Raw genomic sequence first — 14,462 nt, 5'->3', positions numbered from 1 at the left:
TATTAGGATTACCACTAAATATCAAACCCAAAGTTAGATTTTTATTTTCTGTTGATGTTATTACAAATTAAATATTCTTTAAGACATTTGGCTTGGCGCCTATAGCTCAACCGGCTAAGGCGCCAGCCACATACACCTAAGGTGACAGGTTCGAATCCCCAGCCCGGACCCGCCAAACAACAATGATGGCTGCAACCAAAAAATAGCCGGGCGTTGTGGCGGGCGCCTGTGGTCCCAGGTACTTGAGAGGCGGAGGCAGGAGACTTGCTTAAGCCCAGGAGTTGGAGGTTGCTGTGAGCTGTAATGCCACAGCACTCTGCCCAGGGGGACAGCTTGAGGCTCTGTCTCAAAAAAAAAAAAATAGCACAAATAGTGAAATATATGTAAATAAGTGGTTGACTGGTAATTTTCTTTTTAATTTCAGTTTTTTAAAAAATGAAAGATGATTTTTTTTTCAAAGGTAGCTGAACATTAAAGCCAGTTTCAAGATAACAGGAAGGAATGTATTCAGAAGTTAGAAAGATATTTATTGCTCTTGAAATTACAAGTTTTGAGCACTGATAATTAATACTCAGTAAATCTAATGTCTGTAATGGTACGAAACTTACCCAAGAATTCCTGTGTGCCTGGCTCCCTTCCTTTTCTCTAGTTGCTGGACGTGCTGCAGCAGTACTGTATGGCATCTGGGCTTGATTATCGACGACTTGATGGAAGTACAAAATCAGAGGAAAGACTCAAGATCGTCAAAGAGTTCAACAGTACACAAGATGTTAACATTTGCCTTGTCTCTACAATGTAAGAAAATAAAATTTGATCACTTGATTTTGATCTAATTGTTTTTAAGATTTAGGGTAACTTTTAAACTATTTCTGGATTAATTTTCAGTGGGTAGGCTTATATTGTCTTGTTTTATTTGGCTTTAAGGAGAAACAGCAAAACCTCTATAATTACTAAAATAATATCTTGAGTTTTACCTAACTTTTTTTCTCATTTCCTTTATTATCACTAAATTCCCCTTATAAATGTGGGCTTAAAGGTAACAATAAAAAAAAAAAAGAATGTTTCCTTGTAGGAATTTTCTTGGTAGTATTTTGACTCATGTCTTATGGTTAGAACAATCAGACTTCTTATTAAATTGGATAACTGAGAATCATTGTAGTAGCAGTTTTCCAATTGTGCTCAGGGAGTTCTAGAAAGCCCCTGGGGGCTAGTGGGCCAGGCATTCCCTCCTCTGCCTCTGTCTTGTCTCAACTGAAGCAGCTCCACAGTTAAGAAATTTTATAAAAGGTAAATTGGTTCTAACACCTGTTGAATATTTCACTAAGAGCTTTTAAAGAATATACACACTTTCTAGAACTAGAATATAAATGTTTTGACACAGTGACTAAGCAAATGACATGAAATCTATGTTAACCAGCTTGATGAAAGTATTTCAAATTGTATAAGAAAACACTACACTGTACCCCATGTTTGCATTAATGTATACAGCTATCATTTAATAAATAAAAAAAAAGAATATACACACTTTAGAGAAAGATTTAAATCAATATGAACAGCTAAGTAGAGTAATCCCTTTTGGGAAGAATAACAAATCTATAACTTTTGATATATAGTAAGAATTTTACAGATTCACTCTTACTGTCTTTCAAAGGAAATTTCAAGGGACTTTAAACATATATAAAATGCACGAAGTAAAAATTGAGAATAAAAATTAACTTAAAATGAAAAATAAAATATGTTTATGAATGAGCCACTACTGTTGAGCACTGAAAGTATTCTTGAATTCACAACTCAGGCAAAAAGAGAGAAACTTTAGGTTTCCACTTTCCTGTAAATGAACTGAAGAAGTAATTTCTCACATGAGTTCTTATGTACAGAGCATTAAATGACATAGAATGCTGTCTTCAATTAAGTTATGTAAAGCACACGTACACTTTCTTAATTTTAAAATAATGTTTCAGGATGAAGGAGGAAAGAGAAGGGGGATGGGAGGGGAGGGAGGAGGTGTGATGGAGGGAGGGTAAATGGCAGGACTACACCTATGGTGCACATTGCAAGGGTACATGTCTAATCTATTAAGTAAAGACTATAAAGGTCTTAACACAGTAATTAAGTAAATGAGCTAAAGGACATATTAACTAATTTGACATAAGCATTCCAAACTGTATGCAAAATCAGTACAATGCATTAACGTATACATGATCTATGTGTTTATGACTTAATAAAAAACATAAAAATAAAAAGCATGTTTCAAAGTGACAAACATGCTCAATAGCAGTTCAAATGGTACAGAACCTGAAATGACAAGCAGTAGTCTCACCGCTTCTGCTCACTTCCAGGTCAGTTTCCTAATTACCTCTTCCCCTGTGTCTCTCAGAAATCGCTATTTAACCTATCCGTTAAATTTTTAATTTTTAAATAGAAGTCCTATTTGGCTTTTTCAAATCTGCCTTATTATTTTACTTAGATTTTGTTCTTTACAATTTCTAGCCTTTCTTTTATTTCTTAGTAATTTTAATCATACTTTTTAAAATGTCTTTTGGAATGGTATTTTTTCTTTTTACTCGGTACTCGGAGGTGCTAACCCTATATGTTGATTCCTCTGGCTCTTGCTTATGGAAGATGGTTTCTTCACATTTTACAATTTTTTTTTTTTTCTTTTGAGCTTATCTTCAGTAGGGCTTTTTTCTCTGTGGAAATCCTTTGGTGACTGGTTGTAGGAGTTTTCCACCTGTGTGGTTTTGCTTTGTTTCTGCTAGGCATCCTAACTTTAGCAAGTGAAAAACTTTTGGATTTTTATTTTCCTGTGACTGAATTTGAAGTATAATTTATTGCATAAGTCACTATGTAAAGAATTTTATATAATATAATAAATATATCCTTCATCTATGTTCAGTTTTTATTTTTTTTCTCATTTTGCAATGGTTTATATTTAATTTATATTTCAGCAGAATCATTTTCACATTTGGCTTAGCCATTATCTTGCCAGTCTTCATTATCCTGTAGTTTATCAACTTTACACAGTTTGGAATCTGTGTTATGAAAGATATATATATATATATATATATATATACTTTTAAAATTATTATTTGTCTATAAACTACATTTGCAATTTTAAATCACTGCTCTTCTGCCTTAGATCGATTTTTTCTCCTTGGATTCCATGCCTTCTTCATATTTGGTTTGCCCTCATTTTACTGGAAAATATTTAATTTTTAATGTTTTTCCATCAGCTTTCTAGGTATCTTCTAAGTCTTTGTAATGTGTGGTATTAGCATTAGCACACACCTACACTTTCCTCTACATTTGTCACTTGTCCATATTATCTGTCAATATTTTAACTTTTACTTTGTCAAGGCATTAATGTTTTCATTAAGTCCTACAATAATGGCCAGGTAATTGTCCATAGGTTTGGAGACCAAAAAACAGCATTTACATAATTATGATTTGATAAGCATTCTCTAATGCCAGGCCAAGTAATGCTAAAATGATTTCTCTGAATGCTCATGACCTTTTAGCCAATTCAGGGAGAACAGTATTAACATCAACCTCAAATGACTTCTCTTTTCTAAGACTTCACAGCCATTGTTTTTATGTTTGGACAGTTCAGTTCACTTTATATTTTAATCATGACTTTCTTATTAAATTTTCTTCCCTCAGTGTATTTTTAACATTTATGCTCAATGTGTTACAAATTCCCATTTACTCTTTCTCTTCTGTTGAGTCCTCTATATCCTGAAGACTTTCCTCCTGAAACCTTCTATTCTCTGTTTCTATCTGGCCTAGGTTTTTCTAGGCCTGATATATAACTATCATATTAAAGCTTTCTTTCACTGCTCTTCTGCATTGGATCTTTTCCCTGGGTTCCCTACCATTTTCATTCTTACTTTTCCCCCTTGTTTTCCTAGGAAATATCTTCAAGTAACATTGTAAGCCAGGGTATGGAAAGCAAACTTTCTGCATCCTGAGCATAGGAAATGTCTTTTAAGCACCCTGTCACTTCACTGAAACATTGGCAAACCACATGTATTGAATTCTAGATTCAAAATCATTTCCTCTCTGATCTTTGAAGGGTTTGTAGCATTATTCTCTGATATTTAGTTTTGCAAAAATATGTCTAATACCAATCTGATGTTCATTCCAAAGAGGATTCTAAGAGTTTTGGGGGATTCTAAGAGTTTTTATTCATCTATGGTATTCTAAAATTTCACAGTGACATGTGAATTGTAATGCGTCTCTTTGTTTATTCACTGTGCTGGGCACAATCTGAAGGTTTATATTCCTTTTCAACTCTGGAAAATGCTTTTTAAAATTATTTCTTTTACGGAAGCTCTCTTCTTTGATTTTCTCTGGTCTCTTGTATGCCAGGTTTTCAGACTTTAGATTGCTTATGTTTATTCCTTAAATCTCTTGAACCTTTCTTTCATATTTTATGTTTTGTCTTTTTGTTCTGTGTTCTGAGATCTATCATTTTCCAGTCTTACTGATTATTTTATTTGAAATAATCGTATTTTTAATCTAAAAAAATTCTTGCTTTCTGAGTTCTTTTGTTCTTTGGATTACCTTAAAACTTTTTAACTTGTCATAATCATTTCAGTTTATTTAAAGAAGAGTCAACTCGCATTTTTCCTGGGGTTGGGTTTTTTACTGGAATTATTTGCTATAAATGACTTTGAGGAAATTGCCATTTTTATAATATTATTCCTACCTATCCATGAACATGGTATCTCTTTGTTTATTTGGGTTTTCTCATGAACATGGTTTAAATGGATACTTCCTTTGACCCTTTAAAATAATTCATAGCAATAAGACTTATTTAATTACATATATTTTTGTGGATATTGAGATATAGTTAAGATGTACTTTTTGATATGTTAATTTGATACACAAAGAGAATGTGGGGGGACTTAAGGAATGAGCACGCAGCATGCTTATTAAGTGTCTGCCTTAAGTACTCTTTTTATCCTTTCAAAAACTGCCCTCTGTTCTACCTCACTCCTATAAGTTAAAGTCTCTGTGACATCTTTATGCTGTCATCTCTAATAAGTAATTTTCTAAAGGAGAAAATTCAGTTTCTATCAAGCACTGAACTTTAAGTCAGGACACAGGGGTTTGTATCTACATACTGGCCACTTAGGAGACCTTGAACAAGTTAATTAATTTTCTGATCTCAATTTCCTCATCTGAAAAATGAGGAAAATAACATTTAGTTCATAGATCTGTCTTGAATATAAAAGAACCAGTATCAATGAAAATATCTTGCACAATTCCTGGTATATAGTAGATGCTTAATAAATGTTGGTTTCTTTCTATTTTGGATAGAAATTATAGGAGAAATTATAACCATTGTTCTGTCCCTGGATGATTAGCATCCAGTGTAAAGCATTACCTGAGTATGGGTTGATTTTGTGGTACAGTCTTGGCAGTTGACAAGGAAAAATTTATACTTATATCGAACCTTAGAAAAAGGCTTGAAAGACAATAGAGATTAGGAAAATGGTTTTTAATTTTGCCTTTCTTTTAAAAAATACAAAATTTTATCATAGTTATCACATAAAGCAATTATTAAATATAGAGTAAAAATGAATCTGGCTTGGCACCTGTAGCATCATGGTTATGGCGCCAGCCACATACACCAGAGGTGGGGGGTTTGAACCCAGTCTAGGCCAGCTAAACAACGACACCTGCAACAAAACTGGGCATTGTGGTGGGCGCCTAGAGTCCCAGCTACTTGGAAGGCTGAGGCAAGAGAATCACGTCAGCCCAAGAGTTTGAGGTTGTTGTGAGCTGTCATGGCACTCTACCGAGGGTGACATAATAAGACTTTGTCTCAAAAAAAAAAAAGAATCTAATATAACCAGTAAATAATTTTATATTAAAAAAAAACTGTCAAAAATATATCATTGGTGGCTTCTGCTCACTGTATAACACAGGTCAAAAGTAAATAAAGATAAAATTTTTGGCTTCCATGTGGGTGGCAAAAAGACTCTTGTAGCACAGATATGAGGCGATCTTTATTCTTGGTATTAACTTTAACAATTGCATGTTAGTTGATGAGAAACAGTTTTCTAAGCACACTGTAGAACTTGAACCATAATGCATTCATAATTATTCACTTCTAAGAATTAAGAATATGGGGTGCTATACTTTAAAATTAAGTGTTTCCAGATGATCTTGGTGCCTCTAAGTAGTCCAGCACCATGATTCATAAACTTTGAAAGGCTCTGGGGAAAAGCCATTTTCTGTTCCTTCTAACTTCTTCCAAAAAACTGTCTTAACTTCCCCAGAAAGATGAGGATGTTACTTTTATTATATATCCCAAGAGAAAGAGATTCTAAACTACTCATTTCAAATGTATCATTAGAATCATGTTATATATCTGTGTTAAATCTGCCTTTACTGCTTTATTTTATCTCAATCTCATACTTTTTTGTTCAGTTCAGTGGTTTTTATTGACCCTTAATGTTGACCAAGAAGAATAAGAGAATTTTTTGCCTTTTAGGAGCAATATAATCCAATAAATGCTTTACTGGAGTCATGTGTGTGATTCCATTTAAGGAATACCTTAAAGGTATTTAAGGAATACCACATAGATAGATTTTAAACATTTAAGGAATACCACATAGATAGATTTTAAAAGACCATAGAAGGATGGTGATGTTTAAATTGGCTCTTTATATATAAGATTTTACGAGACAGAAAAGGAAAAACAGGTTTAGGTAAAGGGTATTTTAGGGTATTTTATTCCTACACTGTAGGAATAAAAATGATCAGAGTGGCTAGTGCTTGGGATAGATAGAAGGAAGAGCTGGGTGTGTAACTAAAGAGGGGAAATCATTTGTTAACTTAAAGCTCAGTTTAACAAAGTGAATGAGCATGTCCATTCTGTAACAGGTCCTGGAAGAGGAGGCAACTCTTTTAAAGTCTGTAACTTAAATGCATGGAGGTGGAGGAAGAGTTGTTTAGAAATACATAAAATGACAGTTCTAATACGGTGAGGCAATGCAGGGTAGAGGAAGCATGGAAGACAAATATTTAATTCAGGCTTTATCAGTGATGCTTGAGGGACAAGTGAAGTTAGGCGAAGAAGAGAGCAAAGAAAATTGTATGAAGGCAACTTAAAGTATTTTGGTAGTTCGTGGGTAAAGTTCTGGTATGATATCCCCAGCTGGAGAGAAGCTAGGCCTGGTCATTGAGGCCTGAGGAGTTGGTCTCTAGCACATGACAGTTGTATGGTTTTAATCAGAGGAATGGTATACTTAATATTTTATATTCCATGCTTATAACAATTTTTATGTAAAGTGACACTGGACTTTAGGTCTGAGGTAAAGGAGGACAGTTATGAGGCTGATGAAGTAATATATGCAAATACACTGTAATAACAACTTGAAGGGTTGGAGAAGACACTTGTGAGAAAAACATTTTTTTAATGAAATCGTAGCTATGTACATTAATGCAATCATGGGGTACAATGTGCTATTTTTACACACAATAAATATAAATGTCTTAACACAATAACTAAGAAAATGCCATGAAGGCTATGTTGACCAGTTTGATGAGAAAAACATTTTTGAAGTGAACCTGATAGGACTTGATATTGGTTAACTTTCAGTGGGAAGGGGATTGGTGACAGAGAACAAAAAGTCTGTGGTACCTAGGATGGTTTTGTCTTTGATGAGTGAGTACATAGTGGTATCATCAGCCAAAAGAAGAAATATGTGGACAGAAGAACTCTGGGCCCAGCAAAGTGTCAAATGTAGCTCATTATAAAGTAAGCATTGGTGTTATTTCATCTCGTCGTCTTCTCAGTCGAGACAGAGAACCCGTGGCATCTCAGTGCTATATAACCCTGCCCTCTCTTTGTGTTCACTGTGATGGGTCCTGGCTGCCTCCATTGTCATCAGCATGTGATTGTGGGAATGATTCTTAACACCTAAAGGAGAGTCTATATGATGTTAAGTCTGTACGGATGTTATTGTTAGGCATACTTTTTAATTGAATGTTTTAGTTTGAGATATCTGTCGATTCACAAGTAGTTTTAAGAAATAATACAGAATGATCCCATATATCCTTCACTCAGTTTCCCCCAGTGTAACAACTATAAACCTATAGTGCAGTGTCGTAATGGTGATGCTGACATTGACACAGTGGAGGTGCATACAATTCTGTTACCACAAGAATCCTTCATGTTCATAGCTTCACCCACTTCCTCTCTCCCCTTTGTCCCTGACCCGTGGAAACCACTAATCTGGTCTCTATTTCTATAATTTTACCATTTTAAGAATGTTATGTAAATGGAATTATACAATATGTACATGTTTGAATTTTCTTTTCTCACTTAGCATAGTTACTTGGAAATTTACCCAAATTGTTGCACGTATCAATGATTTTTTTCCTTTTTATTGCTGAGTAGTATATGGTACAGGTATACCACATTGTTTAAACATTTACCTGCTGATGGACACCTGGGCTTTTTCCAGTTTTCAATGATTACACATGAAGCTGATAAATGTTTTGTATCAGTTTTTGTTTGTTTTTATTCCTCTGGGATAAATACTAATTAGTGCACTGCTAGATTGTATGGTAGTTATGTACTAAGTTTTATAAGAAACTGTTCTATTTTACAGAGTGGCTATATTATTTTTAACATTCCTTACAGCGATGTATGAGTGATCAAGTTCTTCTGCATCTTCACTAATATTTGCTGTTGTCACTGGTTTTCATTTTAGCCACTTTGATGGGTATGTAGAAACATCTCACCATGGTTTTAATTGCATTTCGTATGTGCATGCTGTATAAAACTGGTATCAATTCTTCTGTATTGGTAAAATTCCCCAGAGGAACTATCTTGGCTTAGAGATTTTTTTCCTAAGGTGTTTTTAAAAACATATTCCTTTTCTTTAATGATTATAGGATTATTCAAGTTGTCTATTTAGTTTAATTTAGCCATTTGTGGTTTTTCTTCTAACTTACTGATTATATGAGCATAAAGTTTTTCCCTGATGCTTTTAACAGCTGTAGTGTACAGGCAGGATCTGTAGTGATAGCACCTGTTTCCCCAAATTGGTAATTTGTCTTTTCATTTCTGTCAATCTTACTGGAATTAAGCACCAGCTTTTTGTTTCATTGATTTTTTTTCTCCTGTGTTCAATTTTATTGTTTTCTGCTCTAATATTTGTTTTCTTCTTTCTGCTTGCTTTGCGTTTTTCTCTTCTTTTTCTGGTTTCTTGGGAGGTAAGCCTTCTGATTATTGTGAGACCTTTATTCTATTCCAGTGTTAGCATTTAGTGGTATAAACTTTCTTCAAAGCACTGCTTTAGCTACATCTCATATATTTTGGTGTGTTCTATTTTAATTTTTATTGAGTTATTAAATAATATTATTATTTATTATTCTTTGTGTCTCGAAATTCCTTTTCAGACTTTTTCTTTGACCCATGGGCTGTTTAGGTGCATGTTGTTTAATTTCCCAATGTTGGGAAGTTTTTTCTTTTGTCCTTCTGTTATATATTTTTATAATATATAGAAATGATTCCATTGCAGTTAGAGAACGTACTCAGTATAAGTTCAGTTCTCTTAAATTTGTTGAGGTTTATATTATGGCCCAGAATTTGGTCTATCTTGGTAAATGTTCTATGGGCACTGAGGGAAAAAGGGTGTATTCTACTGTTCTTGGGTGGAGCGTTTCATATATGCTGATTAGATCCTATTGGTTGGTTGTTTTCTTCTTTTATATCCTTGCTGATTTTCTCTCTAGTAGTTTTATCCATCACTAAATATGGGATATTGAAATCCTCAACTATAATTATGCATTTATCTCTTTGCAGCTTTATTAGTCTGACTTCATATGTAGTTCAGTTCTGTTATTTTGGTATGTTCACTTGGTAAATTGATCTTTTTGTTATCATGTGTTGTCTCTCTTTTCTCTGGTAATTGTCTTTGCTCTGATGTAAACTGTGTCTTAGGTTAATACATGTACCGCAAAATCTGCTTTTTTCTTAATATTTGTATGTCATATCTTTTATCATTCTTTTACTTTCAACCTACATATGTTATCATATTTAAAGAGATTTTTGTAGATAGCATATTGTCAGATCATTTTTTTTAAATCTACTCTGCCAATCACTGATTTAAAAAGGTATATTTGGGCTACTCCCTTTAAGGTAATTATTGATATACAGTAGAACTTCCATACTTGACCACCTCCCTACATTGACCATCGTTTTAAGTTGACCTAATTTTCATAGACTGGACATGTACTACATGCCCTCAGTGGAAATTCCTTATGTTGAGCTCCATATGTTGACCAGATCCTTACAGCCCCTTAGGTGGTCAACTTACAGAGGTCTACTGTATTTAACTTTTCTCTGTTTATTTCCCTTCTGGTTCCACTGTTCCTATTGCTTAAATATTTCTTAGGATTCTGTATCTATTTTTTATAGTGCTTTTTAGTATACTGCTTTTGTATAGCTTTCTTCAGGATTGCTCTAGGTATTATAAGTACATAGTAACTTTTCATAGTCTACCTATATATAGTTTTGCCAATTCAAATGTAGTGTAGAAACCTTATTTAAGTTTAGCTTACGTGTGTTTGAGTCTGTTTTCCTACCTGACTTTTAAAATATAATTGTCTTAGGCATTTCCTGTATATACACTGAACAGTGTATCAGGTGGTGTTACAGTTTCTCTTTAACCATGAAATATGATTTATGAAACTCGTGAGAAATGGAGTGGTTTTTATATTCATTCCTATTTTGACCAGTTCTGATGTTTTTACCTTTTTAAAGTTCCAGGCCTTCCTCTGTTATCCTTTCCTTTATGTTTAATGAGCTTCATTTAGCCATTCTTTTAGGTTAAATCTGCTGGTAACAAATTATCTTAGTTTTTCTTAATGTGAAACTGCTGTAATTTCCCTTTCCCTCCTAAAGGATATTTCCACCACATTAAAATATTTATCATATTATTTCTACATCTGATTCATCTCTGTGTTATCATCTATTGATTGTCTTTCTCATTCAAGTTGAGATTTTCCTGGTTCTAGGTACAGGTATTATTTTGTAAGGTTCCATCTTATCTAAATCTTCTGTTTTAGTATACCTCCTATGACATCATGCTATCTAAGTAGGGGTAAAAATTCAGATTCCTTGTTGATCTCTGATGATACCCTGAGAGGGAGGTGCTTTATTCCTGCTCGCAGATAGCCTCCCCTGATATCATAGAGGGAAACCCTAAAGTCCCAGCTTCTCTCTTAGTCTTCTCTGACACCACCTTGGAAGGGATGAGTAATGCCTCATTGAAGCTAGGTGAGGGTGGAAGTCTAGCATCTTTATTCAGCCTTTGCTGACCAGGGGTAGGGCCACAGACCGTCTCTTGGTATTTGGTAGGAGTAGGTGATCTTTCTGTCTTGCAAGGCTACATCTTTCCTAGTTCTTTGGCTAAAGGAAAAAGGCTTTTTCTTAGGGCATTTTTCATCTGTGACTGTTGGTATTTCTAGTTCACTGGCTTCTCTAAAACCTGCCCTGGGATATATTAAGCAAAAAAGAAATCCAGGTCATTCCTTAAGTCTTGTAGTCTATAACATATTTGTCTTCTCTGCATCTTTCAGAGTCTTATGTTTATTTTAGAAGTAATGTCCAGGATTTTTAGCTGTACTTTAGAGGAATAAGGAGATGTGCATCTATTCCTTGAGTTAATTTTTAAACGTTTTTACTACTTTATTTAGCTAGAATGCAATAATAGTTTTTTAAAATTATGGTAGGAAATTCTTACAGAAGTAATATTTGCATATATAAGCATAACTTATTCACAAGCACTCTAATGGCTGACTTTTTAATCACTTTTGATAGCTGATTTTTTCTACCACTTTACTACAGTGGTAGAAAAAGAATATATACCATAGATATTTCATTTGTGAACTAGCTGTGTTTTAATCACCTTATTTTCTTTCTGAAGATAATGCAATATTGTATTATTTTGGCTATAGAAATCTGGCACAATTGAATTACCCTGTACTTTGTGTCTATTTCCTCCAGGGCTGGTGGACTTGGCCTCAATTTTGTTGGTGCCAATGTTGTTGTATTATTTGATCCTACTTGGAATCCAGCCAATGATCTTCAAGCCATTGACAGGTATAATACTCAAAAAATTTAAAGTAATTTGTATATACTGTTAATCTAAAAATACTCCTGAACTTTTTATCTTGTTATAACTATGATTAGAAAAGAGGGGGAACCTTGTGAAAACTTCTGTTTAAAATAACTGTGAGTTTTTAAATCCAAAGATCCAGCCAATAACAGCCATTTATTTTCCCTCCATCTCAAAATCCCATTACTATGACAGAAATGGCTTCCAAAGACAGAATAAATCCATAATACTGCATGAAAATAGGTCAGTTCTCTCCTAATAGATCTGAAGTTTTGAGAAAATGCTGGAAGATAGCAAAATAGAAACTGTGTAATAAAGATGCCAGCAGAGAAAAAAACCACAATCCAGAGACTTCAAGAAAGAATAGAGAAATTTCAAGCATATAGTTAGCAACTACAGGATGTGGGAGTAGACAGAGTATATCCTTTGGGGAAATTAATGTGCTTACTGTAAGACACATTCCTCTCCCACGCTCCAATTTTACAGAGGGGTTGGCTATTACAGGTGCTCCTTGATTAAAGCTGAGAGAATAATTTCACTAATTTTATAAATAAATGAGGGATCTGACTATAGAAAGGTTCCTAGAATGGGTGTTGGAAGCAGATTATACAGCAGAGCCAAACCTGAAGTAGTCCCAGATCTTTACAGGACACAAAAAGGCGAGATGATTAAATAGACCTGTCACCTGCATGGAAACCCAAATCAACTTTTCAATGTAGTTCCCCAGTTCCTCATTTTAATTATGAATGGCAAATTAAGAATTATGGGACATTTTAATAAAATAGTAGCATGAAAGAAAAGGGCCATAGTGGAAAACAGACACCGGAAGTAATGAAATACAAATAGAACACCAAGAAAAAAGGTGCAGAGAAAACAAAAGTAGTTATTAGCAATTAAAACTATTGCCAAAATAACTAAGGAGAAGGTCTGAATAATAAAATGGAGAGAACTAAGGGTAGAAATTGATATGGAAGATAAAAGGAATGAATATTATAAAATATAAAGTCAAGTAATAGATAGGACACATTTGTAAAAAGAAATTAAGGAAAAATACCAGGAATCATTATCTGTCTGTTCAAAACAAAAAGAACAGAGAGACTAGAGGATGAAGAGACAATTGAAGACAAATTGAAGAAAATTTTTATTAATTTTGAAGAGGCACTGAGTACTAAGTAGCAATAATGAGAAATAGGGAGAACATATATTTTGGTGATATTTCTAAATTTCAATGATAAAGGGAAGGGCTAAATGATTCCAGAGTAAGAAACAGGAAGGAAGGGAATGATTTCTGAAAACTGAACAAAAAGGAAAAAATAAGTTGTAATAGAGAAATGTGAATTATACTCATTTTGGCAGATCAGACTTTGAAGAACAGATTTTCATCTGCAGTGTAAGATTCTAGCTGACAATAGAGTTGTCAGAGTGAAAAAATACATACGACTTTATGTGAAAGAAAATTATTATTATTATTATTATTTTGCAGTTTTCGGCTGGGGCAGGGCTTGAACCCACCACCTCCAGCATATGGAGCTGGCACCCTACTCCTTTGGGCTACAGGGACTGCCCAAAAGAAAATTATTTTGACTTGTAGTTGTAATCAGTGACTAAAATATTAATATGTATGCGTAAAACAAAAGCAACTGTTGCTGTCCAGAAGTTCAGAAAATTTATTGCCCATGGTTTAAAAACATTGCTCAAGGATATAATTCAACAAATGAAATATTAAGAAGACAAAATATTCTTATCAGTGATAGTCAAAGAAGGTTCTCATATTTATAGTCAGGTCTAAAACATTGTTGATAGTGTGGCTAAGTGACTTAATGCAGTTATAAAGAATTCTTCCAAACACAAAGGGATAGTATGAAAAAATTAGTTAACAATCTGTATCTAAAACTTCATGTAATTTCTCTAAACATCAAAATGGAGATGGAAAAAGGATAAAATTATGTTAGAACTTTTCTCCTCTCAGGAAAGGATCAGGATATATTGGTCAGTTCTCAAAATTTATGCCAAAAATTGTTTTTAAATGCTCCTAAAAAATTTAGGAGTGACAAGTAAAGAGTGGGGCATAGTAATTACCCCATGCTCAGACTCTACCCTCCAGGCATTCTAATTCTATAGGACAAAAATGGAACTCTACAAGCTACATTTTAGAAAATGCCCAGCTTGTATATCAAGGATGCAATCAACAGAATAAGAAGCCAACTCACAGAATCAGAGAAAATATTTGCAAATCACATAGCTAATAATGTATTGTTATCTGGGATATTTAAAGAACTCCTAAAATTCAACAACAACAAAAAAACTCCACTTCAAAAT

General features: G+C 33.8%; 1 protein-coding gene across 1 annotated transcript in view; it reads left to right on the top strand.

The window, feature by feature from the left end:
* The window catches only part of ERCC6L2 (ERCC excision repair 6 like 2), a 119,571-nt gene that overhangs the window by 55,980 nt on the left and 49,129 nt on the right, over nucleotides 1-14,462 (top strand). The window contains exons 11-12 of the mRNA XM_003782998.3: nucleotides 650-795; nucleotides 12,032-12,127. Of these exons, the coding sequence (XP_003783046.2) occupies nucleotides 650-795; nucleotides 12,032-12,127 (242 nt within the window). The remainder of the gene's footprint in view (nucleotides 1-649; nucleotides 796-12,031; nucleotides 12,128-14,462) is intronic.

The sequence above is a fragment of the Otolemur garnettii genome, unplaced genomic scaffold (genome assembly GCF_000181295.1).
Source record: "Otolemur garnettii isolate 467f Iridium unplaced genomic scaffold, OtoGar3 scaffold00006, whole genome shotgun sequence".
NCBI classification, from domain to species: Eukaryota; Metazoa; Chordata; class Mammalia; order Primates; family Galagidae; genus Otolemur; species Otolemur garnettii.
Note: the sequence above shows the minus strand (reverse complement) of the source record. Positions and strands in the feature narration are given on the sequence as shown.